At 41.9% G+C, this 27,097-nt stretch overlaps 1 protein-coding gene across 2 annotated transcripts in view; it reads right to left on the bottom strand.

Moving 5' to 3' along the window:
- The window catches only part of oxr1a (oxidation resistance 1a), a 387,780-nt gene that overhangs the window by 295,159 nt on the left and 65,524 nt on the right, over nt 1-27,097 (bottom strand). For both annotated transcript variants that reach the window (XM_052023890.1, XM_052023892.1), the window contains exon 3: nt 14,927-15,126. In XM_052023890.1, coding sequence (XP_051879850.1) covers nt 14,927-15,126 — 200 coding nt within the window. The remainder of the gene's footprint in view (nt 1-14,926; nt 15,127-27,097) is intronic.

Here is a 27,097-nt window from a genome sequence, read left to right as displayed (position 1 = left end):
GCACCAAGCCATCATCAACTTGTTCAGTGAAGCATATGTGAGGATGGGCCTTGCATGCAACATGCACAAGACAAAAGCCCTTTATCAACATGCCCCTTGTTGCACCATATTTCCCTGCAACAATGAAGTCTCACGGCAAGGGCCTGGAAAACATGGACCACTTCACATATCTTGTGCATCAGCTCTTAGCAAAGGAACATGTTGATGATGAAATTTGCCACCACAGCCTTTGGTGTGCCACCACAGCCTTTGGTCAATTGGTGTAAAGGGTATTTGAATATCGAAACTTCAGACCTGGCACAAAACTTGTGGTCTATCAAGCAGCAGTGATCCCTACCCTCCTAAGTGTTTCTGAGACCTGGATTTCCTGGAACAGGCACATCATGGCACTGGAAAAATACCACCAACATTTCTCCACGAAATCCTCCAAACTCAGTGAAGGATAAACAAACCATCATCCCAGGCCAACATCTCAAGCACTGAACCCTAGTTACTCCTAATCAGTTATGAAGGAAAAGATTTAATGATGTGCTCAAAACCTCCTTAAAAAATGTAACATCCTCAATGATGCCTGGAAATTCTACCCCATGACTGCTCAATGGAAAAGTAGCCTTCAGGATGATATTGTAAAGCCCAAGTCCATGCATCAGGAGCACAAAGAAGCCTTGTGTAAATGACAGAAGGTGCGCACCACTTCATAAACTATCTATCTGCCTACCCTGTTAAGCAGCTCCTACCTCACCTGTGAAAGAGTTTGCAGTTCCCACATTGGCCTCATCAGTCACTTCAGAACACACAAACCACAATGGAAGCAAAGTCACCTAAGAAGAGAAAAACAAGATGCCATCTTCCCTCTGAGGTCCCACTGCACTTTCCAGAGAGTAAGGACCAACATTGATCCCTTAACCAAATTCACAAAAGCAGACAATCCCTTTTCTGTTTGTGCACTATTCTGTGCATATAAAGGCTAACACTTGTTCGACATAAGAAAAAAAAGTTCCATTATTGTTATATTTCAAGAAAAAAGTACTCAAGATGTTTTGAGATGCCCAGAGGGAATAAAAGGTACTGCGTAAATGCAGGTTCTATTTTTATATCTGACATGCTCCCTGTGAATGAGATCCTTGCTGCTAGGAAAATTAACCTTCCATACTTTCACACTGATTTATAGGAATCATGCCAATCTCCAGCAGCAGACAGAAATATCCACACTTTTGGAACTATTGCTAGTCCTTGCAATCCTGGGATGATTTACTGCATAGTAAGATTCAAAGAACCCACACAGGGAACAATATTTAAATGGAGATTTATTGAAACAGCCAATAAAATTATAACAGTTGCTAGGCAGGATATGCCATAATTGGTGCCGTAGTCCAGTGGAGAGCATATTGTACCTCACTGCAGTTCCTTTCCAGGCAGCAGACTTTTATCAAATATTCATTAACAGCGTAACTAGATATCTGGAGGAGCATTACATTAAAGCTTCCTTTTCTTGGGTTTGGAATAAGCACAAAACAGAAACAATATACTAGACTGGAAATAAGTAGATCAGGTCATTGTACTGAGATTTATCGAGTTCCAAGATGCTTAGTAAATGAAAAAGGCACTTTTACTGCCATTTTTATTTTCCAGTTGAGATTCTCTAAAGTACATGATCATGAAGGGAATAACAGTTATTTCTTTTTATTTTTCAGATGCACTATTTCCTACATTTTTCTCCCTGTATGTGTTATATTCCATTAAGCATATGGGATGTAAATGCTTAAAATTCAAGGATATTAGTCAGTGAAATAACTATCTTAAAATATATTATTTAAAATCTTCTCTAAACCTTTTCTATCTGGCACAATTCAAAGGTTCGTCATGTACTTGTTATCTGTGGATCTTTAAATTATTTGTCTGGGGAACAGAAATTACATGAATTATTTTGGAGGTGTATGAAGTACTTTGAAATGCTATAAGCATGTATGAAAGCTCTCTGGGAAAAAACTTGTATGTAATAAATTAATTTGGATCTTATCTGCACCCAATGCACACACAAGTACAAGACGGCATGCAACAGCTGAATAACAATCAGCACTTGGTTAATCTATCAGTTTCCCTATCACGGACTTGATTACGATCAATTTGTTTAGCACAAAACAAGGATCAGGTCCAGGACCTTGTTGAAAGCCCTAATCACCCTCAATCCAGACGGCAGCCAAAACTCACTCCAGCCCAAACTAACCTGATGCGGGAACTAAACTAATGCGGGAAAGGCAGGGCAGGTGGAGCTGAACTTCCATATCTGAGAAGTATCCTGTCATGTAGACATGCTACTTTGAGCTGAGTGTACCATGTCGGCTAAATCCTGTTTCTCTGCTGGCTTTTGGACTTCTCTGTGAACATTTTCTTCCAGTACTACATTGCCTGCTTGTCCGCCTCATGTCCAACAGTTTTCTAGACACAGTGCAGAGGACTAAGGTGTCAAAATTCCTCTTGACTAGAAATTGGATTACTCCTAAATACAGGTGTTAATTTTGACCCCAAGTTAATACTGTGGCCACAAAAGGGACCCCAGGATGGTATGTTGCCCCCCTGTTGCCTGGGTCAAGGATGTCTCTGAGTGATTGTAGAACATTCTCAAGGGGGAGGGTGAGCGGGCAGAAGCCAGTGTGCACATTGGCACAAATGGCACAGGTAGAATAAGGGATGAGTTCTTGCGGCGTGAATATAGATAGTTAGGAAAGAGGTTAAAAAGCAGGACCTCGACAGTAGTAGTCTCTCGATCACTCCACGTGCCATGAGCTAGTGAGGGTAAAAATAGAAGGATATGGCAGATAAATGGCTGAAGAATTGGTGCAGGGGGCAGGGATTCAGATTTGTGGACCATTGGGATCTCTTCTGGGATAGAGGTGACCTGTACAAGAGGGACAGGTTGCACCTGAACTGGAAGTGGACCAATATCCTGGTGGGCAGATATGCTAGTACTACTAGGGACAGTTTAAACTAGATTGGCAGGGGGGTGGAATCCAAAGCACAAGTGAGGCAGATGGGAGGCTGGTAGTTGAGACAGAATTCAAAAACAGTAAGGTCAGTAGACAAGACAGGCAGCATCATGGCAGGGACCAAGGAAAGACTGTTGGATTAAACTGCATTTATTTCAATACAAGAGGCCTAACAGGTAAGGCGGATGAACTCAGGGCACAGATAGCTGCATTGTACTGGGATATTATAGCCATTACAGAAACATGGCTAAGGAAGGGACGGGACTGGCAGCTTAATGTTCCGGGGTACAGGTGCGATAGGCAGGATAGAGGTGGAGGAAGGAGAGGACTGTCTGCGTGGGTTTCCTCCCACATTGCAAAGACGTACGGGTAGGTTAATTTGGGTTTAAAATGGGCAGCGCGGACTCGTTGGGTCGGAAGGGCCTGTTACCACACTGTAAATAAAATTCTAAAACAAGTTTTTTTAAAAATTTAATATTAAGGAATAAAGAGTAACTAGAGAGAGAATAGGGTCCCTCAAAGACCAAAGTGGACACCTTTGTGTGGAGCTGCAGGAGATGGGCGAGGTCCTCAATGAGTATTTCTCCTCTGTTTTTACCGTGGAGAAGGACATGAAGACTTCAGACCTTGAGATAGTTAATGGGGAGGTCTTGGGGATAGTCCGCATTACAGCAGAGAAGGTATCGGATGTCTTAAAATGTATGAACATAGGTAAATCTTCAGGGCCATCAGGTATGTCCACTGTGGGAAGCTAGAAAAGAAATTGCAGAAGCCCTGGCTGAAATATATGCATTATCATTAGTGACAAGTGAAGTGCCAGAAAACTGGAGGGTGGTTAGTGTCCCTTTATTTAAGAATGACTGCAGGGAAAAACCTGGCAACTATAGACCAGTAAGCCCAACGTCTGTGGTAGGCAAGTTACTAGAGAGGATGCTGAGGGATAAGATATACAAGCACTTGAAAAGACAGGTGTTGATTTGGGATAGTCAGTGTGGCTTTGTGTGTGGAAAATCATGTCTTATGAATTTGATTGAGTTTTTGAAGAAGTAGCTAAGAAGGTCGATAAGAGCAGGGCAGTAGTCATTGTCCATATGGACTTCAGTAAGGCCTTTGATAAGGTTCCGCATAGTAGACTGCTATGAAAAGGCATGGGATCCAGGAAGAGCTAGCTAATTGGATACAACATTGGCTTGATGGTAGGAGGCAGAGAGTGATGGTGGAAAGTTGTTTTCTGGACTGCAAGTCCGTGAATAATGGCATTCCCCAGGGCTCGGTGCTAGGACCATTGCTATTTGTCATCTATATCAATGATTTGGATGAAATGTACAAGGCATGGTTAGTAAGTCTGCATGTGACACTAAAATAGGTGGTGTTGTTGACAGTAAAGATGGTTATCAGGATTTACAGAGGGATCTTGGTCAGCTGGACAAGTGGGCCAAGGAATGGCAAGTGGAGTTTTAATTGGATAAGTGCGAGGTGTTGCATTTGGGAAGACAAATGAGGGTAGGATTTTCATAGTGAACAGTATGGCCCTGGGGAGTATCATAGAACAGAGGGACCTAGGAGTACAAGTATATGGTTCCCTGAAAGTGGCATCACTGGTAGACAGGATGGTGAAGGCTTTTGACATGTTGGCCTTCATCAGTCAGGGGATTGAATATTGAAGTTGGGATGTTATGTTGCAGCTGTACAAGACATTGGTGAAGCTACATTTGGAATATTGTGTTCAGTCTTGGTCACCCTGCTACAGGAGAGATGCCATTAGCTGGAAAGAGTGCAGAGGAGATTTACAAGGATGTTGCTGGAACTCGATAGACTGAGTTATAGAGAGAGGTTGAGGAGGTTGGGACTTTTTTCATTGGAGCATTGGAGAATGAGGGGTGATCTTATAGATGAATATAATATTATGAGCAGAGATAGGGTGAATACTCACAGTCTTTTTCCCAGGGTTGGGGAATCAAGGACTAGAGGTTTAAGGTGAGAGGGAGGGATTTAATTGGAACCTGAGAGGTAACATTTTCACTCACAGAGCGTATGGAATGAGCTGCCAGAGAAAGTGGTTTAGGCAGGTACATTAACAATATTTGAAAGGTACTTTGACAGGCACATAGATAAGCAAGGTTTAGAGGGATATGGGCCAAACACAGGCAAATGGATAGATTGGACTCTTGGTTGGCATGGAACAAATGGGCCAAAGGGCTTGTCTCAGTGCTATATGACCCTATGATGTGGCTCAGACATGGTATTCCAGTTTTATCCTTGTTCAAATGTGCAGTTGCATTGGATTGCTGAACACTACTTTAAATGGCAATCTTTCCAGAAAGAGACAATAATTTCTTCAGTCGAGCTCACTTGCTGACACATCTCTTTTCTGACTGACATCAGTGCTCCAGTCAAGGGCACTCTATACAATGCCAATGCATTACGGGAAGTGACACATACAGCTGTGTTTTGAACAGAAATGGCTGTACAAGAGGTAGAAAACAAGGGAGTGACAACCCCCCCCCCCCCAACCCCACTTCATCAATCACCACCTCAATATCCTTGGTGATGACGTAGGGCAGAGAAAGAATATCTACACCAGAGGTGCCAGTAAGCTATTATGTTGTACATGAAACAGGGAGCATGAGGTGGCAGCTGAAGTCTGTTCTGGGAGGAAAACATGCTGAAGCTACAAGTAATGTTGGAGGAGACTGACAGCACAGTGGCATTGCTGGTAAAGCTAGAGCCTCACAGTCCAGCAACCCAAATTAAATTATGACCTCTGGTTCTGTCTACATGGAGTTTGCATGTTCTCCCTGTGACTGCACGAGTTTCCTCTGATTGTTCCAGTTTCCTCCCACATCCCAAAGATATGTGGGTTGGTAAATTAATAGGCCATGTAATTTTCCCCTAGTGTGTGAGAGATAGCATCTAGAGGAGAATAAAATAGGTTAGGGTTGGATTAGTGTAAAATTAGTACTTGATGGTCGGCATGGACTTGCTGTGCCAAAGAGTTTGTCTCCGTGCTGTACCTCTTATGACTCTAGATTCCGTAACTTCTTGAATTTGTACTCTAAATAATCCTCGGAATATATATGCTTTCCTAACCTGTATCTTGACATACCCGCCACTTTCAAAGATTTATGCACTTATATACCCAGGCCTCTCCAATCCTGCACACTCATTGAACTGTAGTTATTATTCTATATCGTTTTTTTCTGCTGAAGTACATCACTTCACACATTTCCACATTAAATTCTACCTCCCATTTGTTTGCCCTTTATCCATCTATCTGTCTCTCTATAGCAATGTGCTCTCACCATTACCACGTTCTTCTTTTTGCCTTTCTTTTTGCAGGCTCTCTGTAAGACACATTGATTGATTTATAGATCAATGGGTCAACGGTCTCAGAGATCCTATATTTTTTAAATACTTTTTATGTTAAGGGAACCAAGGGATATAGGATTAGTGCAGGAAAGAGGCACTGAGGTAAACGATCAGCCATGATCTTATTGAGTAGAGTAGCAGGCACAAAAGGCTAAACGAACTACTCCTGCTTCTACTTTTTTTTATATGTGCTTCGACCGAGCTCACAGCACCCCACTGTACATTGTCCAGGGTATGGCTGCTGAAGTGCATCAGATTATAAACTAATGCAGGGAACGTAAGGCACAGCGTCATTAAACCTAATACTGCAAAGCATCAAATTAAATACTGGCACCAGGCAGGTTGAAGAGGCTGTATTAGAAGGGAAATAATTCATATGGGGAGACGTTCGGCATCAGTAGGATGCACTCATTCCAGATGCAGAGGAGGTTAGTGAGCTGGCTGGTGAAAGAGGCTGCATACTGCTCTGTAGGACATGCATTAAGATATTTATAGAAGCACACATGCGAGAAGGCTAATGTATGTGCCTGCTGAAGTGCTTAAATTGATTAAAAGGCTATCCTGCCATCATGCCTACACCAGCCAAAAATGCTGTTTAGGTTCATCCCAATTCCCAACTCCCATTCCCTGCAGTGCTCATTCAAGTACATTTTAAATGTGATAAGTGTTTCTGCCTCCACCACACTCTCAGCCAGGGAGCCGCCGATCCCACCATCCATTGAGTGAAACTATTTTTCTCTCAACTTCCATCTAATTCATTCATTCATTTAAAGCTTTGCCCCCACTCCCAGCCACTGGAGATTTGTGTTCAGTGGGTCTTGGCACGTCAGACGTTTGCACAGCAGAGGGCCCAGTGGCATCGTGTGCGGCGGACGTTCCTGCCACAAGCGACGGAACTGGTGCATAAAGGCGCAAAATAACCACAGATCTGCAAAAGGCCTCCAGTGCCAGTTCAATGTTTAACTCACAGCCTCTGTCACACTCATTTTCCGACCCGTCAGTGCAAATGCAGGAGCTTCGCTCCGCGGTGGTGCAGCGTTCCTGAGTGGGTGCGCCCAAAGGCCCAGCGGTGATGTCCGCCTGCCGGGCCGACGGGAGCCGATCGGGGCCCCGCATCACCGCTGCCGCCGCACCCGCTCCTCCTCACCTCCCGCACGGCCGCGGTCGCGGCGCACCAATCCGGGCGGGCCATCCGTGTCGGGCCCGCGGATCAAACGTAGCACCGCCTCAGGGGAAGCCGAGTCTCCGGGCATTTGTGCGGCGACTCGGAGTGGGTGCGGCGCCCACACTGGGGAAGGAGATCGTTCCGAGAGGGCTGGTGGGAGGCTGCATGGCGAGGATTGGGTTGCGAGACTCGGCGGAATGGAGCTCCAAGGAATGGTAGTGCCGGGCTCGCAGCTTGATGGCGGTGGGCAGGAGATCGGGTGGCGCTGGAAGCGAGCGAGCGGAGTGAAAATCAAATGCAGAGGAGTCCAGGGCTGCAGGGACACAAGCCGCGCCTCAAAGAATAGTGCCACTGACCGGGAATGAGGAGTTGATGATTGGCGGTGTTGAGAGGTGGAAAGGACAATGAAGGAAGGTACTTAAGGGGGGACCTACCTGCAAGACAACTCATGCCTCAGACTCCACGGCAGCGGACCAGGTCAGGAGGTCTGCTGCCGTTCTGAAGATAATAGTAGCAGGACATTTAGAAAATTGAAATGTAGTTCAGTAGGGTGGATAAAGAGAACGTATTTGGCACCACAGAGGATTGGCTAACAAACAAAGAGAGTTGGGATAAATGGATCATGTTTAGGTTGGCAGGCTGTCACTTGTAGGGTGCCAAAGAGATCAAGTGTTGGGCCTCAACAATTTACAATCTCTATTAATGACTTAGATGAATCTGCCAAGTGTATTGTAACCAAATTTGCTGGCAAAGACGGGTGTGAAAGTTAGTCATGAGGAGGACACAAAGAGTCTACAAATGAACACAGATAAGTTAAGCGAGCAAGAAAAAAATACCTTTGAGATGGAACATAACTTGAGGAAATATTACATTACTTTGGAGGGAAGAACAGAAAAATAGAACATTGTTTGGATGGACAGAATACTGCTTTACAGAGAAATCTGAATGCTGTCATACAGGAAGCACAGAAAATTAGCAATGAAGGTACAGCTGGTAATTAGGAAGACAAATGAAACATTGGCCATTTATTGTAAAGGAGATGGGTGTAAAGTTAAGGAAATCCTGTCACCCTTGTACAGGGCTTTGGTGAGAGCATCATGTACAGTTTCAGCATCCTTATTTAAAGAAAGAATATACTTACAGTGGAGGCAGTTTGACAGCATGTTCATTAGGTTGAATCCTGGAATGAAGGTGTCAATAATAAACCAATACCAATACCAGGGCGACTGATTCCCACAACAGATTATCAGTAGTTGATGAAGCAATTTGCTTGGAAACATGTTGAGAGTGTTGGAGGGTATTGCCCATCCGAACTTTGTTATTCACATCCCCTACCCCTTAGATTTGTATATTCACTGGTAAGTCCTATCTGGATGCATCACAACTTGGTATGGTAACTGCTCTGTCTGTGACCGCAAGAAACTGCAGAGAGTTGTGGACACAGCCCAGTGCATCACGAAAACCAGCCTCCCCTCTATGGTCTCTGTCTATACTTCCTGTTGCCTTCGTAGAGCAGCCAGCATAATCAAACACCCCACCCATCCTGGACATTCTCTCTTCTCCCCCCTCCCATCAGGCAGAAGATACAAAAGCCTGAAAGCATGTACCACCAGGCTCAAAGACAACTTTTTTCCCACTGTTGTAATACTATTGAATGGTTCTCTAATACAATAAGATAGACTCTTGACCTCACAATTTACCTTGTTTGACCTTGCACCTTGTCTACCTGCAGTGCACTTCCCTGCAGCTGTGACACTTTACTCTGTATTCTGTTATTGTTTTTACCCTGTATTACCTCAATGCACTCTGTACTACCTCAATGCACTGTGTAATGAATTGACCTGTACGATTGGTATGCAAAACAAGTTTTTCACTGCACCTCGGTACAAGTGACAATAATAAACCAATTCCAATTCCAATTGTCTGCAAGCAAAGATCGAGTAGACTGGGCTCATACTCATCCAAGTTTAGAGAAATTAGTGTTGATCTTATTGAAACATAAGATTCTGAGAGGTGGATACCATCAGGATATTTCCCTTCATGGGGAATCTAGAACCAGGAGGCATAATTTCTAAACACCTCACCTTGATATTCAATGACATTATCAAATTCCCCACCGTCATCATCTTTAGGATCACCACTGGCCAGGAACCAGTCTCAAGCTCTGACAACATTCAAGAAGCTCAATATCATCCAGAAATTCTTCTATTACTTGTGCAATAAGGCTGCAGTGTGCACCTCTCATAAGATGCATTGCAGCAACTTGTCAACGCTCCTTTGACATCACCTCCTAAATCAGTGACTTCTACCAATGAGAAGAACAAAGAAAGCAGACAATCAAAACGCCACTGGCTAAAAGTTCCCTTCCAATTCACAGAACTTTCTGATTAGGACACATTATCATTTATTGAGTGTTGCTAAGTAAAAATCTCGGAACTACTTCCTTAACAAGACAGCACAAGCAACAACTGCAACAGTTTTTAGAAAAAAAAGGCTGCTTATGACTATCTTCTCAAGGATAATTGGGGATGAGCAACAAATGCTGGCCTTGCCAGTGTCACTTTTACCTTGCATCCAGACATCCACAAAACATTAAGAAGTCACCTAATACAGTGATTATACAGCAAAGAATTATATATGTAACATCCTAGAAAAATAGGCAAAGTTAAAAATCTCAATATACAGCTTATGTATAACAAGGAAGGTACCATTTAATTCCATGTGAAGTGGCTTGACATTGTTCTACTGTGGGTAAAAAATTGAGGTGAAAAATGATAACAAAATGACAATAGGCTTTCTGAGGACTCGGCCAATGAGTTTCTAAGCTACTCAAATGAATGAAGGCCATACACCACAAACATTAACCCTGTTTCTCTTTCCACAGATGCTTCATGACATACTCAGTATTTCCAATATTTTCTGCATTTATTTTCAATCCAGCATCTGCAGTACTTTTGTTTTACTCTTTATGCCAGGATGCTCTTTTGTTTAATATCAATTTGCATTGATGTTGTAAACTTCGGTACAAGACTACATTTGGCATTGGTGGTTTTCACACCTTGCCTACAATTATCATTTAGGGTCACAATTAAGTAACAGTATCTTTGATGTGATAACATTGTCCAGCACCCATGGAAACATTTTTGAGTTTGACCTTCGTATAGTATCAGGTAACAAGTAAGTGGAGAGATTGCAATGCCATCCCTATGTCACTAATGAAGTTCCTGAACTTCTGCATTTTAAGCAGAGGTGTTTAGTTCCCCATTTTCAGTAGATGAGAAATCCAGTAACCCACCTATGGAGATGAGTCAGGAAAAAGCACAATTTGGGAGGATTGGGCTAATCAATCTCACTATCACTGATATACATGATCTCGGGGAGCTGTACAGAGAAACAAATAATGCACATCCTGATGCCAACATTCCAATGTTTCTCTCCTCAAAGGATTTTGGTTTTATTTGTTTCACACTCTATATTGTGGCTTCACCCATTATTCAATGGGGCATTGTCCTGCTCTGTATCAAGCTGCATTGGGTTTGAATGAAATTGTTACAATTCCTATTACCGCAGTAAAATATGATCTGCTTCCAGATGGTGTCAAAATCATGGCTTGCTTGAAAACTGTTGTCAAATGGGATGGTGCCAACAATTTTTTGAAATTTTGGCCTTCCTACTATATTTTGGTCTTAAGTCCTGTTCAGATGTAATAATAGGACAAGAGGAAGACTTAATTTAACTGCAGAGGGAAAATCAGCAGAGCCCAATTTATTGAGAATAGGAAAATGACAGTGTCATCATTTGACTCTTTTCACCACTTAAGTGCGAGGATAAAGTACATGCTCCTCTGACCCTGCTGAATCTCGGGATGAGTTTCAGCTGAATAATTTCCCACCCTTGACATAATATTCCACACCCAAAGCACAGATTCATGATATAATTTGAGAATTTTTGAATTTTCTTCCATAAGATGTCACTTAACATGTTGGAGATGAACAGCACAAGCTTATCTCTGAACAACAGCAAGCAACTTGCTACTCATGTGCACCTTTTTGTCTGTATTTATTATGGCAAAAGTGACTTATCAAGTGGAAGAATGTCACAGAGAATACAGCACGGATACAGGCCCTTTGGCCCAACGAGTCCATGCCAACCAAAATGTCCTTCTAGCTAGTCCTAACTTCCTACATTCAGCCCATATCCCTCCAGCCCCCTCCCTTCTATATACCTATCCAAGTGCTTCTTAAATAATACTATTGTGCCTGCCTTAACCACTTCCTCTGGCAGTTTATTCCATATACTCATCACCCTCTGCATGAAAAGATTCCCCCTCAGGTCCCTTTTAAATCTTTCCCCTCTCACCATAAATCCATGCCCCCCCAGTTTTGGACTCCCCTGCTCTGCAGAGACTGTTACCATCCATTTATCTATGCTTCTCATAATTTTAAACACTTCTATAAGGTCACCCCTCATTCTCCTATATTCCAAGGAATAAAGACCTAGCCTGGCCAACCTCTCCCTATAACTCAGGCCCTCTAGTCCTGGCAACATCCTCGTAAATCTTCTCTGCACTCTTTCCAGTTTAACCACATCTTTCCTATAACAGGGTGACTAAAACCATACACAGTACTCCAAGTGCGGCCTCACCAACAACTTGTACAACTGCAACTTAATGTACAAACTCCTATACTCAATGCCCTGACTGATGAAGGCCAGCATGCTAAATGACTTTTTCACATCCTTTCTACCTGTGACACCACTTTCAATGAACTATGCACTTGTACTCCTAGGTCCCTCTGTTCCATTACATTCCCTAGTGCCCTACCATTCATTGTATAAGTCCTACGCTGGTTTTTGCATCACCTCACACTTATCTGTATTGAAATCCATTTGCCACTCCTCGGCCCACTTCCCTAACTGATCAAGATCCCCCTGTAATCTTCGATAACCTTCACTATCAACAGCATCTCCAGATTTCATGTCGTCTGCAAACTTACTGATCAAGCCTTGTGCGTTCACATCCAAATCATTTACATACATAACGAATAACAAGGGTCCCAACGACCCCTGCGGCACACCACTAGTCACCGGTCTCTACTCTGAGGAGCCACCTTTAACCACCACACTTTGCTTCCTACCTCTGAGCCAATTTTGAATACACCTAACTAGCTCTCCCTGGATTCCATGGGACATAACTTCCAAACCAGGCTGCCATGCGGGACCTTGTCAAAGACTTTATTAAAGTCCAAATAGGCAACATCCACTACCCTCCCCTTGTCTACCCCTTTGGTTACCTCTTCAAGAACCTTAAAAGATTCATCAAACACGACCCCGCACACAAAGCCATGCTGACTCCTCCTAGTCATACACTGTCTATCTAAATGCTGGTAGATCCTGTCCCTCAGAATTCCCTCCAGTAACTTCCCCACCACGGATGTCAGGCTGACCGGCCTGTAGTTCCATGGCTTGTCCTTGCTACCTTTTTTAAACAACTGAACAACAGTAGTCACTTTCCAGTCTTCAGGGACTTCACCAGTGGCTAACAATGAAGCAAATATCTGAGGAAGGGCCTCTGCAATTTCTTCTCTAGCCTCCCACAATCTGAGGATGTATTATGTCAGGCCCCGGGGATATATCCACCTTAAAGCGCTGTAAGGCTGCAAATACCTCCTCCCTGGTAATATGTTTTCCAGAACATGTTCATTTCTTTCCCTTATCTCTTGAGCAACCATGATTTTCTCCTCAGTAAACAGCGAGGAGAAATATTCAGCAAAAATCCCACCCATCTCCTGTGGCTCAAGACATAAGCAACCCTGCTGATCTCTCTCTCCCTAGCCACCCTTTTACTCTTAATATAGCTACAAAATCTCTTGGGATTTTCCTAACCTTACCTACCAGATCCATCTCATAACCTCTCTTTGCCTTCCTGATTTCCCTCTTAAGTGTATTCTTAATCTTTTTACAGTCATCAAGGGATGCACTCATCCCCAACTCCTAAACCCAATGTGTGCTTCCCTCTTTTTCTTGACCAGAGCCTCAATATCTCTCGTCAGCCAGGGTTCCCTAAACTCGCTAGGTTTACCCTTCACCCTAACAGAAACATGCTGCACCTGGACTCTTATCATCTCACTCTATGTGAGATATCAAGAGTCGGGTGTGGCAATGGCGTTCATATTAGGGCTGAAGGAAAGCATCAGGGAATGAACAGGGAGGTGGTGAGTTGAAAGTATTGTGAGATACAGTTGGCATGGACTGTAAAGGCCCAAAAAAATTTGGAAACAATTACATTTTAATAAAGTTAGTATCTGCAATAATGCTGAAAGGCTATTTTATTGTAATAATCTTGTTTGGTTGCATCCTACAAGCATTCATTCACATAACCTTTCCACTCACGATACCGTAGATTAATGTACGCCTTTATAAAAGAATCTGGTCTATTGCGAACAATCAACATAAATATCAGGTTCAATCCTAGCTAATGTCAGGGTTCCGGCTGGAAATGGCAGAGTTCAGCTGTTTAAATGGGAGTAATTTCAGGACCTCCATGCATGCACTATCAAGCACAGATGTTCCAGACTTAATTTCAGATCTGGAAGGTCAAAACTGTTAGTCCACTCCTTTAATGGACCGTACAAGGAGCCCTAGGGAATCATTTCTTGGGCCTTGTGCCAGGTAAAACCAGGCACAGAATTTAAGACCCTACTGATTTTTATGGGGACAGTAGATTCTGGACCAATAAGGGGAAAGGAACACTGGCCCTCTGCAAGGGATACAGGTAATACAGGTGCAAGGGGACTATGGGTAATGATTCAGGGCATTGTCTTCATCATTTCATGTCACTCTGAATCAATAGATGGAAAATGACTCCAGATGACAGCTGAATTGTCCATAATATTTCTCAGGACAAAATGTAATTTCTCTTCCCCCCCCCCCCCCCCAGAGTAGCAGTATTTTTCACATTATTCTGGAGGCCTGAGTGGAGTACCCAAGCTTATTTTACTTAAAAACAAATATTGAAGAATTTATACATGATACGTGAATTGGAGTTTACATATACAAATGGTACAATACTCAATTTTGTTTCTCACTTGAATCATTGAATCGACAATTTGGTATAAACTGATAGCATTGGTAATGTTAAAGGCATCTCCTCCAAACAAGTATAACATTAATTATAATACCCTCTCAACTACAAACAGATAGTAAGGCTTACTTAGAACTGGTAACCAACAAGCAAACCAGTCACCAATCTCCTAATTAAACCACAATAATATTTTTAATATACATTTCTAATAGTACTCAAGTATTAAATAATATCTACATTTCATACTATCAGAGGAATATTTGGTGATGACTCTAATTATGCTTTGCTACATCTGTCACTTAGACTATGCATTACAATACCTACCTAATGTATAATATCTCTGGAGCTCACTTCGTTTAGCATTACGTTTCTGTGTGTTGGCACCATTGTTCTGCACCTCTTCTGACCTGGTTGTCTTGAGGACAGCTGGTATCACATCACTTTGTGATAATGGATCATTAGCTGCTATTGGACTTCCATATCCTGCAGCAGTCATGTCCACTGACTGGGACTTCTTCTTCAATCTGCAAGGAAAATTATTTCTTGGAGTGAATGCACAATTTCTAGATACACATTAACTATATTGTATTGTGCTATCAACAGATCATAAATCACAAAAATAATGCAAAGATGATTGCATAATTATCTAATTAAAAGCTTATGGTTTCATGCGCACTTATTAGCTTTGTGACTATATTCTACTTCACAATAAATTTGTTTTATTGATCTTATCAGATTGTTATCACTTCATCTGTGCTCCTTTAGCCCTGCTAACAAGTTTACAGCCCAGCTGATGGTTCAGTATTGAGCAGAATCATTGTTTCTTCAGCACTTAAACTTCCAAAAGCTTATTCACTGAACTTGTTACTTTTTACTTGGCATTTGGAACTTATATTTATTTCCCTTTTATTGAGGGCAAGCTTTTGCTTTAACGCAGCAGTGGCTTACCATCAGTGGAAGATGAATACTTGGTAACAAAGGTAAATCCCACATTATGTTCAAACCTTTTTTGAACATAAGAACCAAGAGCAGGAGTATTCCAAATGGCATTTCAAGTATGTACGACCATTCAAAAAGGTCATGGCTGATGTCATTGCCTTAACTCAACTTTGTTGATGGTTCCTCAATTCTTGATTTCTCTGTGGTCCATAATCTCTCTTGGATATGCTTAATGACTTGTCATCCTCAGCTCTCTGAGACAGATAATTCCAAAGATTCTCAACCCTCCAAAAAAGAAATTCCTCCACATCTCTGTCTTAAATAGTCATCCTTTTATTCTGAAACAACACCTCCTGCTTCTAGAATGTAGCACCAGTGAAAAAAAAGTTCTCAATGCACCTACCCTATGAACCCTCCTCAGAACCCTATGTTTAAAAAGATCATCTCTTATTCTTCACCACAGAGCATAAATTCAGTCTACACTGTCTTTGCTAATGAGATAAGTAATTACTTCTAGGATGAAAGTATTAAGTTATATTTACTAATGCTAGCTATGTTAGTACCGAAAGTAATAAATAGGTAATACCAGAGAGAAACCATCCAATTTAATGGTGAACTGAAAACAGGGTGAAAACAATACAGACATATTTAAAAATTTGCCCTTAATTTTTGGAGTTAATAAGGACATTGGAGCAACCAATTCACCAACATGTATTCCACCACTGCCACTCTCATTTGATTTCTACCCAAGTGATATCTTTGCATAAAATGGGGTCAATATTCTAAGAATGCCATTGCTACAGAGAACATCAACTTGCTCATGACTGTGCCTTAAATCAAATTACTTCCATAATTTTCTCATAAGAACTTCGGAATCTATTACTTAGGAGGTAATAGCAGGACATTTAGAAAATCATAAGACAACCAAGAAGAATCAACATGGTTTTATGAAAAAGAAATAAGGTTTGACAAATCTGCCACTCGTTGAGAATGGGACATACTGAATGGATAAAGAGGAACCAACAGATTTAGTGTATTTAGATTTCCAGAAGGCATTGGAGAAGGTTTCACACAAAAGATCACGGCGCAAGATAGAAGTATCGAGGGTTGTGAATAATGTATTGGCATGATTAAAGGAGTAGCTAACTAATAGAATAAAACAGACTTTGGATAAATGGGTCATTTTTGGATTGGTTATCTGCAATGAGGTGCCACAGGGATCATTGCTGGGGCCTCAACTATTTACAATTTATATGAATGACTTGGATGGAAGAACTGAGTGTACTGGAGCCAAATTCATTGATTATGTAGCAATAGATGGGTTAGCAGATTTTGCGGAGGATGCAAAGAACCTGCAAAGGGATATAGATTGGTTTAGTGAGAAGACAAGAAGTTGGCAGATAGAGTATGATGTGGAAAAAAGTGAGGTTGTTCACTTTGGTTGGAAGAACAAAAAAGCAGAGAGAGTTGCCAAAATTTTGTGGAGATAGGAATCCCAATACTTGAAAAACAAGTAGTTAGCATGCAGGTGCAGCAAGTAATGAGGATGGATAAAGAAATGTTTACTCTTATTGCAAAGAGTAAGGATTACTAAATAAGAGAAGTTTTGATGTAATTTTACAGGATGTTGATGACACTCCACCTGGGGTACTGTGTAGTTTTGGTCTCCATATTTAAGGAGGGATATGCGTACATTAGAGGCACTGCAGAGAAAGTTAACTGAGTTGATTCCTGGGATGAAGGAGTTGATACATAAAGAAATTTTGAGCAGCTTGGGCCTTTACTTATTGGCCTACAGAAGAAGAAAAGTTGATCTTATTGAAAATATACAAGACACTGAAGGAGATTGACAGGGTGAATACTGGGAGGATGTTTATCCTAATGGAGACATCCATTCCAGGTGGAGATGAGGAGGAATTTCTTCTCTCAGAGGGTCATGAATCTTTGGAATTCTCTGTCCCAGAGCTGTGGTGGTGGAGTCATTGAATGTATTCAAGACAGAGATTAGCAGACATTTAAACAAGTGGGTCAAGCTACATGGGGAGAGAGCAGGAGAGTGGTGTTGAGACCTAGACTGGATCAGCCATGGCCTTATTGAATGGTAAAGCAGGTTTGGGGGCCAAACTGGCCTACTCCTGCTCATGTTTTTGTTTAAACATTTCTTCACTTCACAGCATAAAAGTAGCTACTTATTGGAGACAAGCCTGAAGATTGTGAAGCAATATAACTGAAGACCAAGAGGAACTTGTAAAGCCAATTCTTAACCTATATCCAAGGTGATCCAAGTTAATGTTGGAGAAGTTGATAGCCCCTGCCACTATTATCCTATGTTTATACTTCTCTACAATTTGCCGACATATCTGCTCTTCTATCTCCCACTGACTGCTTGGAACTTATCTTACAACTCTAGTAAAGTGATAACCTTCCTTTATGTTTCTAAGCTCCACCCATATGGCCTCATTTGAAGACCCTTCAAGGATATTTTCCCTCCTTCTGCAGTAATGGAATACTTGGTTAATATTGCGATACTAACTCCTATTTTATACCAACCCCCTGTGACTTCAGAAGATTCTATACTCCAGAATGTTGAATTGCCAGTGCTGCCCATCTCTTAATCACAGTTCCATTATGGCAACAGTATCATACTCCCAAGCGATAATCAACACCCTCTGTTCTTCTGCCTTATTTGTCAGACACCTTACAATAAAATAGATGCAATCCAGCCTTGCATTCCTCCCAATCGTATCTATTTATGCTCTGTCTACTGGACTGACTTCCACATTTGACTGCTCCTCACCCTCCACTGTCGTCCTACTCCATGTCCTATTCCCCTGTCAAATTAGATTAAACCCAACCTGACAGCTTTAGCAAACATTCCTGCAAGGATTTTGGATACATTCTTATTCAGCTGAAAACCATTCGGTTTGTACAGGTTCCATCTTCCCCAGTGATCCAGAAATTTGACGATCTCCCTTCTGTGCCACTTTTTCAGCCACACATTCGTCTGAGCTTTCTTCCCACTCTTAAAATTACTGGCATAAGGCAGCACGAGTAATCAAGAGGTTACAATCTTAGAGGACGTGCCTTTTAATCTGATGCCTAGTTTTCTAAACTCAAGATGCAGGACCTCATTCCTTTTTTTACCTCTGTCATTAGAACCATTTTGAACCATGATCTCTGAATGTTTACCATCCCCCTTAGAGTGCCCAACAACTGTTCTGTAATATCCTTGATCCTGGCACCACATAGCCAACACACTGTCCTGGATTCACGTTTATAACTGCAGAAGCATCTGTCCATTCCCTTCACTATCGAGTCATCAACTACTGTTGTCCTTGGACCCTTGCTCCTCCCCTCTTGTGCAGCTACTGCTTCTTGCTTGGCAAACAGAGTATGAAAAGGAAGTTTTGCTTCAGTTATTTAGGGCATTGGTTAGACCAAATCTTAAGTGCTGTACACAGTATTGGTCTCCTTATTTAAGGAAGGTCAACGTGCTGGAAGCAGTTCATAGGTTCACTAGACTGATACCTGGAATGGGCTGGTTGTCCTCAGAGGAGAAGGTCGGACAGACTCAGTTTATATCTGCTGTTTAAAGAGAGGGCTGGGGACTGGATTGAAATGTACAAAGTCCTGAGGAAGGTCTTGATAAGATTCTTGTGGAGAGAATGTCTCCTCTTAACAGGGAATCTAGAACTGTTTAAAAATAATAATAAAAAAGAGATTGCACACTTAAGACAGAGGTGAGGTGAAAGGTTTTCTCAGAGGGTTATGAGTTTTTCAAGCTTTCTTCCTAAAAGAACAATGGTAGCATAGTCTTTAGAAATATTTAATGCAAAGGTAGATAGATGCTTGATAGGCAGGAAGTGAAAGATCACAGTGTAGATGGATATGCAGAGTTGAGGTTATGATCAGACCAGCTATGATCCTAATAAATGGCAGGCATGAAGAGACACATGGCCTATTCTTGATTCTAATTCTTTTATTCATTTCTCCAAATGTAAAAAGCAACCATTCATGGTCATCCATTGGATCAGTGGCTGTATTGTAAAATGAATTCTATTTTACATGTGATGCGATACACAGGATAGATACAGAATAGGACACTTTTGCTGGGGTTCTTACTTATATTTCCACTGGAAAAGCGATATAAAATCAGTGAACTCTTCGAGAAACACTGCAGATGGCTAAAAAACATTCATTGTATTTCTCCATGTTTTTCTTCCAACCTAAAAAGGGAGATCCAGTAGAGAAATGATAGTTTTAAATCACAAAGTGATTCTCCTGTTAAGCGTAGCTGTTAATAGTTAATTGTCAGAAAGCTTAACTGCAGGGATTGAACTTTAAAAAGTATACACCAGCAAGGTTTAATCACAATTCAGGTCTATGCATATTATGCTACCAAAGTTTGAACTTGATCAGAAAAAAAAGCTCAATACTTTAACTAAACCAATCCCCACTGTAGACTAAGTTACAGCAGAAAAATTATCAAAAAAAAGGGTAAATATTCAAATAGGAATTCTGCTGCATATGATCAAATGGCAAACTGAAGTGGCGGATGCTTTGGAAGTGTTTTCCAAAGGGAAGTGAAATCATTCAAAGATTTTTTTGCCAATGTTGCATCTATTTTAAGACCAATGCGAATAAAGTGCCTACAGACCCTAGTATACACAGTGGAGAAAGCACTGAACATTTTATTGATGCACCAATGACACAGCAATGTGTAGGAATATTGATGTCTGAAGAAAAACAGGAAGAGGAGGACGCATCAATTTTTACAAAAAATTGAAAGGAAAAGGATAAAAGTTTACATTGATTTAAATAATGCACGAACTATGTGCATCATGTCTGTTTTCAAATCTTGTACTCTAGGGTCCAGTGTATTGCAAATTTCAACTTCAGAATCACAAATGCATTGGACCACAGACCTTCATATATTAAGAACAGAAACAGTGGCAGAGTTGTGTTACTGGACTAGCAATGTAGAAGCTTAGAAAAAGATTTGGAGTTACAGGTTCATATCCTACCATGGCAACTGGAGAAGTTAAATTCAGTTTAGTGAATAAAGAAAATTAGAGTCAGTAACTATGAAACCACCAGATGGTTGTAAAATACAATTTTTAATTATGGTCCTTCAGAGAGGGAAATCAGACATCCTTATTCATGCTGGACTAAGCACAACTCCAAATCCACAGCTGTGTTAGTAGCATTGAACTGATCTCAGAAGTGGTCTCAGAAGCCATGTAGTTTTATTAAATGAGTCCAAAACTCAATAGCAGGAATAAAGCAAAAGGGATCACACTGCATTGGTCAAGAAAACCAATGGAGATTCCTAAAAGTGAAATGATATTTTTAAATCATAAGATGATTCTTTCGTCATTAGACAGTGCATCCAACCTAACAGAACAGAATTTGACCTCCCAAAGGGCATTACCTCACATTTATCTGGATTAAATTTCAACTGCCACCACTCCACCCAACTTTCTAGCTGATCAATGTCCCTCGACAATCTCCTTTGCTGGTAGGGCAAGGAAGAGGGGTAGGGTGCAAGTTAAAGGGTGGGGTGTGGGGGTGCATAGGTCAAAAATGAAATCATAGTTGAATCAACTGTTTTAATCATAAGAATTCAAGGGGATCCAGCAGCGCAGTCAGGATTTGCAGCACGTGGCTGCTCATTGGATCCAAGGTAGAGGAGTGAGCAGTATGGTATTTTTAAATTGTTGTTCTTTAAAGTATATCCCTTCTTATATCAATGGATGCAATGTGCATTAAAAATTAGTTGCAGAAAGTTCACTTCACATTAATTGCACCCTTTAACAATGATTAAATTGCATCCCTACTTAATCAGTTCTGCAGAACCTGCCTTCAATCCTTTCAGTAATGTTATGGAAGTTCCATGGCTAAAGGTGCCCCAAAAAGTAACCACACTTTATTGCATTTTTACTGTGTTTTGTGGCACTTTTTCTACGTTATTAAACATTATTGTTTCTATGAACTGGAGTGGGGGAAAGTGTGAGGCTTCAATTAGTCCTTAAAATAAATTTATAATTTGAAGTGAGTTAATATATTTTTGATACAATGACAAGAATTTCACAATAAACAATAAAAAAAAAGTGCTATTGATGCTGAGCCTGAAAAAAAGAATAAAATGATGGAAACACTCAGTAGGCAGCACCTATGGTGAGAGAAAAAGTTAACATTTCAGTCAATTCTGATTTACCTTGGAGCCTTCACTCACCATAAGTTACATAATATTGGCATATAAAGGCACACTCGATAATGCAGTAAATGAGAGCTCACTCACAGCAGTGGGCAAGATTCCTAATGCCAGGAAAATTGGCCAGAATAAAAAGATAAAATGACCCACAAGAGAGGCATTGGGAAATTCAAACTTTGATTCAGTGGAAGTGTGGAAATAACCAGAGCAGTGATGGCTGAGGTGACGGCATAGACTCGTGATGCCTCAGAGGAACAAGTAGATTGTTAAAAACGAGAGTGACATTTGAAGCTGTGCTCAGGATGCTGAAAATTCCCACTATCAACTTCATCACTGACTGAGCACATGAAACTACCAGAATTATCAAGCAGACTTTGGAGTTTGTGGGCATGAAACAATAGACAAATGCAAAACAAATAAGGCTGACAAGCTGCAGGCACAAGTTGTCACACAGGGTTAAGGCATGGTGGCAAAAGACACAGAGTGGAATAAGGAGCTTTTCACGTATGCAACCAGAGGGTGTAGCAAGTTGCTATGATTTGTATGGGTGGTGGATGTAGATTCAAGAATAACTTTCAAGGAGAATTGGATTTCCTGCAACAAAAAGAAGTTATAAAGCAATGGGGAAAGACAAGTTAAATGAAAGTTATTCAATAACATTTCACAAGCCTAGAATGGAGAATAAACTGTTCTCTGCTGCTGTAAAATTCTGGGTACAATGGTACAGAGAGGAGGGTGGGATAGGCAAGGGGTCGGGGTTGTTGACCAAGTGAAACTGGATATGCTCTGATCCTGAACTGGAGTATGTTGTGGTTGATTAATAGTTGATAAGAAACTGCAAGACAGGACAAAACAAATCACATAAGCATGAATGAGGGCAATTAGAGAGGGCAAATTCTTTTTCCTTAACAATGGTTACCCCTTTGACAGGCCAACCAGCTGAGTATTTCCAACATTTTTTGCTTCAGATTTCCAGCAACTGCCGTGTTTGCCTCTCATAGCTCCAGCATGTTGTTTTTGTTCTTTATATTTTCTCTAATTGCCCTCATTCATCGATTAACTGACAACTTCAAAAGCAATTGCATCACTTGGACAACCTTTGAGAACTCCCTGTCACAAATATTCCCATTGCTATCTCCAATCCTCCCCCTCTCTGCAATTTATAACACATTTGTTTTCTAACTTGAAAAATATTAAAAAATTGTAGAAGTCTGAAATCAGCAGGTTGGACAGCAACAATGGAAAGAGCAAATCAGAGTTAATGTTTCAGGTCAAAGACCTTTCATCACATTTGGAAAATAGGGAAAACAAGTTAGTTTGAAACTGCAGAGAGGGTAAGGGAGTGATGGATAGGACAAAAGGGAATACCTTTCAGAGGGTAAGACCCAGGATTGCGTAGGTGATTCCTATGTTTATGGAGCTGTCTGTTTAATAGATTACTGAGGGCAATTAGTGAGGGAGGCAAAAAAAAAACAAATGGACATATTTACAGCAGTGAACTGTAGTTGAACCTACAACAAAAGATGATCAAAACTGACAGAGCCCTTGACCACAACTCCTCTGTTTCCCACATCTACTCTCCATCCAGAAACAGCAGGAACCGTGTTTCCCTGCTCTTCACCTTCCACCCCATTTTCAAGTTCTTTGCAATTTCCAGTACCTTTAACAAGATTCCACCACCAGACACACCTTCTCTCCCCTGCCCTTTCAGTATTCCAAAGGAAATGTTCCTTTTGTAACCCCCGATCCACCATATCCATTAAGAATTCTTGTTTCTCACAGAACTCTTACAAGAATTCTCCCTCTAGAAACAGGATCTCATCAAGCCACTCAACCATTAGCTCACCAAATAATTATATTTGTTCCAAACCTACCCAGACTCCACTCCTAACTCTTTCTCCGCTACATTGACGACTGCATTGGTGCTGCTTCCTGCACTCAGGTAGAACTCATATAGAACGGGGCTGTCCCCCCCCCCCCCCACTACTATTGATGGAACCCTCACCGCATCGCCTCTATTTCCCGTTCATCTGCCCTTAAGCCCACCCCCCCCCCCAGGTGTAACAGGGATAGAGTTCCCCTTGTCCTCACCTACCACCCCACAGCCAATGTCCAATGCATCCAACATATGCTTCACAACTACAGCCATCTACAATGGGACTCCACCACCAGCCACATCATCCCTTTCCCTCCCCTCTCCACTTTCCGCAGGCATTACTCCCTCCGTGACTCCCTCATCTGCTCATCCCTCTCCACTGATCCCCCTCCTCCTCAGGCACTCGCCCCTGTAACTGCGCAAAGCATTACACCTGCCCCTACACCTCCTCCCTCACCACCATCCAGGGCCCTAAATAGCCTTTCCAGGTGAGGCAGCCTTTCACAAGCGATGTTATTTATTGCATCTGATGCTCCCATTGCAGCCTCCTCTACATCGGTGAGACCCGACGCAGATTGGGGATCACTGCATCGAGCACCTTTGCTCCAGCCGCCATTCCAGCCAGGATTTTCCGGTAGTCAGCCATTTTAATTCCACTTCCCATTCCCACATAGACATGTCTGTTCACAGCCTCCTCCACTGCCAGGTCGAGGACAAACACAAATTAGAGGAACAGCACCTCATATTCCACCTGGGCAGTCTCCAACCTGGCAGAATGAACATCAAGTTCTCAAACATCCGGTAACCACTCCCGCTGTCTCTCCCCACCCCCCCCCACCCCCATTTTTCCTTTTTCTCTCTCCTCCCCAATCTCTCCCTCTGCCTATCGCCCACACACTCCTCCCACTGGTTCCCCTCCCCACCTCCCTCCCTTTATTCCATGCCCCACTGTCCTCTCCTATCAGATTCCAAGATCTTCAGCCCTTTGTTACTTCCACCTAGCACCTTCCAACTTCTTACATTATTCCCACTCTCCACCCCCCCCCCCTCACCTGCCTATCACTTCCCTCACCTGGATCCATGTCACCTGCCAGCTCTTGCTCCACCCCTCTCTCCACCTATTTATACTGGCTATCTCCCCTCTTTCCAGTCCAGATGAAGGGTCTCAACCCAAAAAGTCAACTGATAATTTCCCTCTGTAGATGCTGCCTGACCCGCTGAGTTTCTCCAGCACTTTGTGTTTTGAACTATATAGTTCCATATTGAATTTACAAGTTCCTTTGTTCTAGTTTATTTTTTATATGTTAAGGTACTGAATGTTAACACCATTTCAGGTAGCTAATTGAGAATGAGACATCTATTAACTCTTCCATTACAAAATCAGAGAATCATAGTACATAACAAAAGATCCTATTTCAGCATAATACTCTGCATAATCCCATCTTCCTGTATTAGGTCCCTAGCCCTGCAGGTCACAGTTCTTCAAGGACACACCCATGTGCTGTTTATATGTCACTATCCTTTCAGGCAGTGAGTTCTAGACCCAGAACCAGCCTCTCAGAGAAGAAACTCTTCCCCATCCATTGCTGCAGTGTACCTTCACTGCAAGATATACTATAGCTACTTGCCAGAATTTCAGTTAGACCAACAGCCAAGCCCACGATCCTACCACCTTGAAGGACAAGGCCAACAAGTGCATGTGAACACCACCACTTACAAGATCTCCTTCAAGTCACACATCACTCTGATGAGGAAACCCTAATTCCTTCCTTGCCTCTGAATGTAAATACAGCAAGTCACTATGTAGTAATTCATTCGTACTGCCCATGTTCTTTATAGTTGAACTACAGTGTAAAATCAATTGCTAAATGTAATCAGGACCTCACAGTATCTGCACCATGAGTACTATAACAATTCAGACTGTAAGATTTCAGGTAGTTATGGATGAGGATAAGACTGGACCTCAGGCCAAAGTACTAAATTGGGAAAAGCTAATTACAATAGTGTTAGGCAGGAGCTGGGGAAGGTATTTTGGGAGCAGCTGTTATTGGGTAGGTCCACATCTGACATGTGGGAGATGTTTAAAGGTCACCTGGTCAGAATTCAGGACCTGCATGTTCCTATGAGGAAGAAAGACAAGGATAGCAAGGTTTGGGAACCCTGGATGACGGGAGATGTTGCAAGTTTAGTCAAAAAGCAAAAGGAAGCATATGTAAGGTTTAGGAAGCTGAATTAAGACAGGGCTCTTAAGGAATATAAAGGAGGAAGCTTAAACAGGGAATCAGAAGGACTAACAGGAGCCAAGGCAGTTTATACATTCGTTAAAAACAAAAGGGTCACTAGGGAGAAGGTAGAATTCCACATAGGGACAAAGGAGGGAATTTATGCCTGGAGTCAGAGGAACAGGGCAAGGTACTAAATGAGTACTGCATCAGTATTCACCAAGGAGAAGGACGTGGAGGATAGTGAGATCAGGGAGGAGTATGCTGATATTTTAGGGCATGGTTATATCGAGGAGGAGGAGGTGGAGTCTCTTGAAGAACATTAAGGTGGATAAGTCCCCAAGGGCTTATGGGATCTATATCAGGTCATTGAGAGAGGCAAGAGAGATTGATGGGCCTTAATAGAGATCTTTATATATTCTTTAGCCTCAAACGAGGTCCCAGAGGACTAGGAAATAGACAAATTCAAGTTCAAGTTTATTGTCGTCATAGGAATACCATGAAAATTTGCTTTTTACTGCAGTAGCACAATACATTACAAGAATAAATGCAAGTTAACATAGACTTAAGTTAACGATTTATATTTATGTTGTTCCTCTGTTTAAGAAGTAGAGACAAACCAGGAAATTAAAGGCTGGTGAACCTCACATCAGTAGTAGGAAAATTATTGGAGAAGATTCTTAGGGATAGGATATACTTGCATCTGGAAAAGCATGGGTTTATTAGGGATAGTCAGCATGGCCTTGTGCGAAGGAGATCACGTCCAGCAAACTTGATCAAGTTTTCTTCAAGAGGTGATGAAGATGATTGATGAGACCCTCACATTAGGCTGATCCAGAAGGTTAAGGCACAGGGGATCCATGGAGAGGAGATTGACAGGATTGGATTGGATTTAAAATTGGCTTGGCCAAAACAAACAGAGGGTAGTGGTGGAGGGGTGTTATTCTGACTGCAGATCTGTGACCAGTGATGTTCCACAAGGATCAGTGCTGGGACCTCTGTTGTTTGCTATGTATATAAATGATTTGGACAAAAATGTAGGTGGGTTGATTAGTACGTTTGCAGATGATGCAAAAATTGATGGATAATGAGGAAAGTTGTCAAAGGATTCAGCAGGATATAGACCAGTTGGAAATGTGGGCGGAGAACTGCAGATGGAGTTTAATCTGGACAAGTAAGCTGTTGCACTTTGGGAGGTCAAGTGCAAGGGGAAAGTGTACGGGAGAAGGCAGGAGCATTTTGGG

The sequence above is a fragment of the Pristis pectinata genome, chromosome 9 (assembly GCF_009764475.1).
Source record: "Pristis pectinata isolate sPriPec2 chromosome 9, sPriPec2.1.pri, whole genome shotgun sequence".
In the NCBI taxonomy this organism is placed as follows: Eukaryota; Metazoa; Chordata; class Chondrichthyes; order Rhinopristiformes; family Pristidae; genus Pristis; species Pristis pectinata.
Note: the sequence above shows the minus strand (reverse complement) of the source record. Positions and strands in the feature narration are given on the sequence as shown.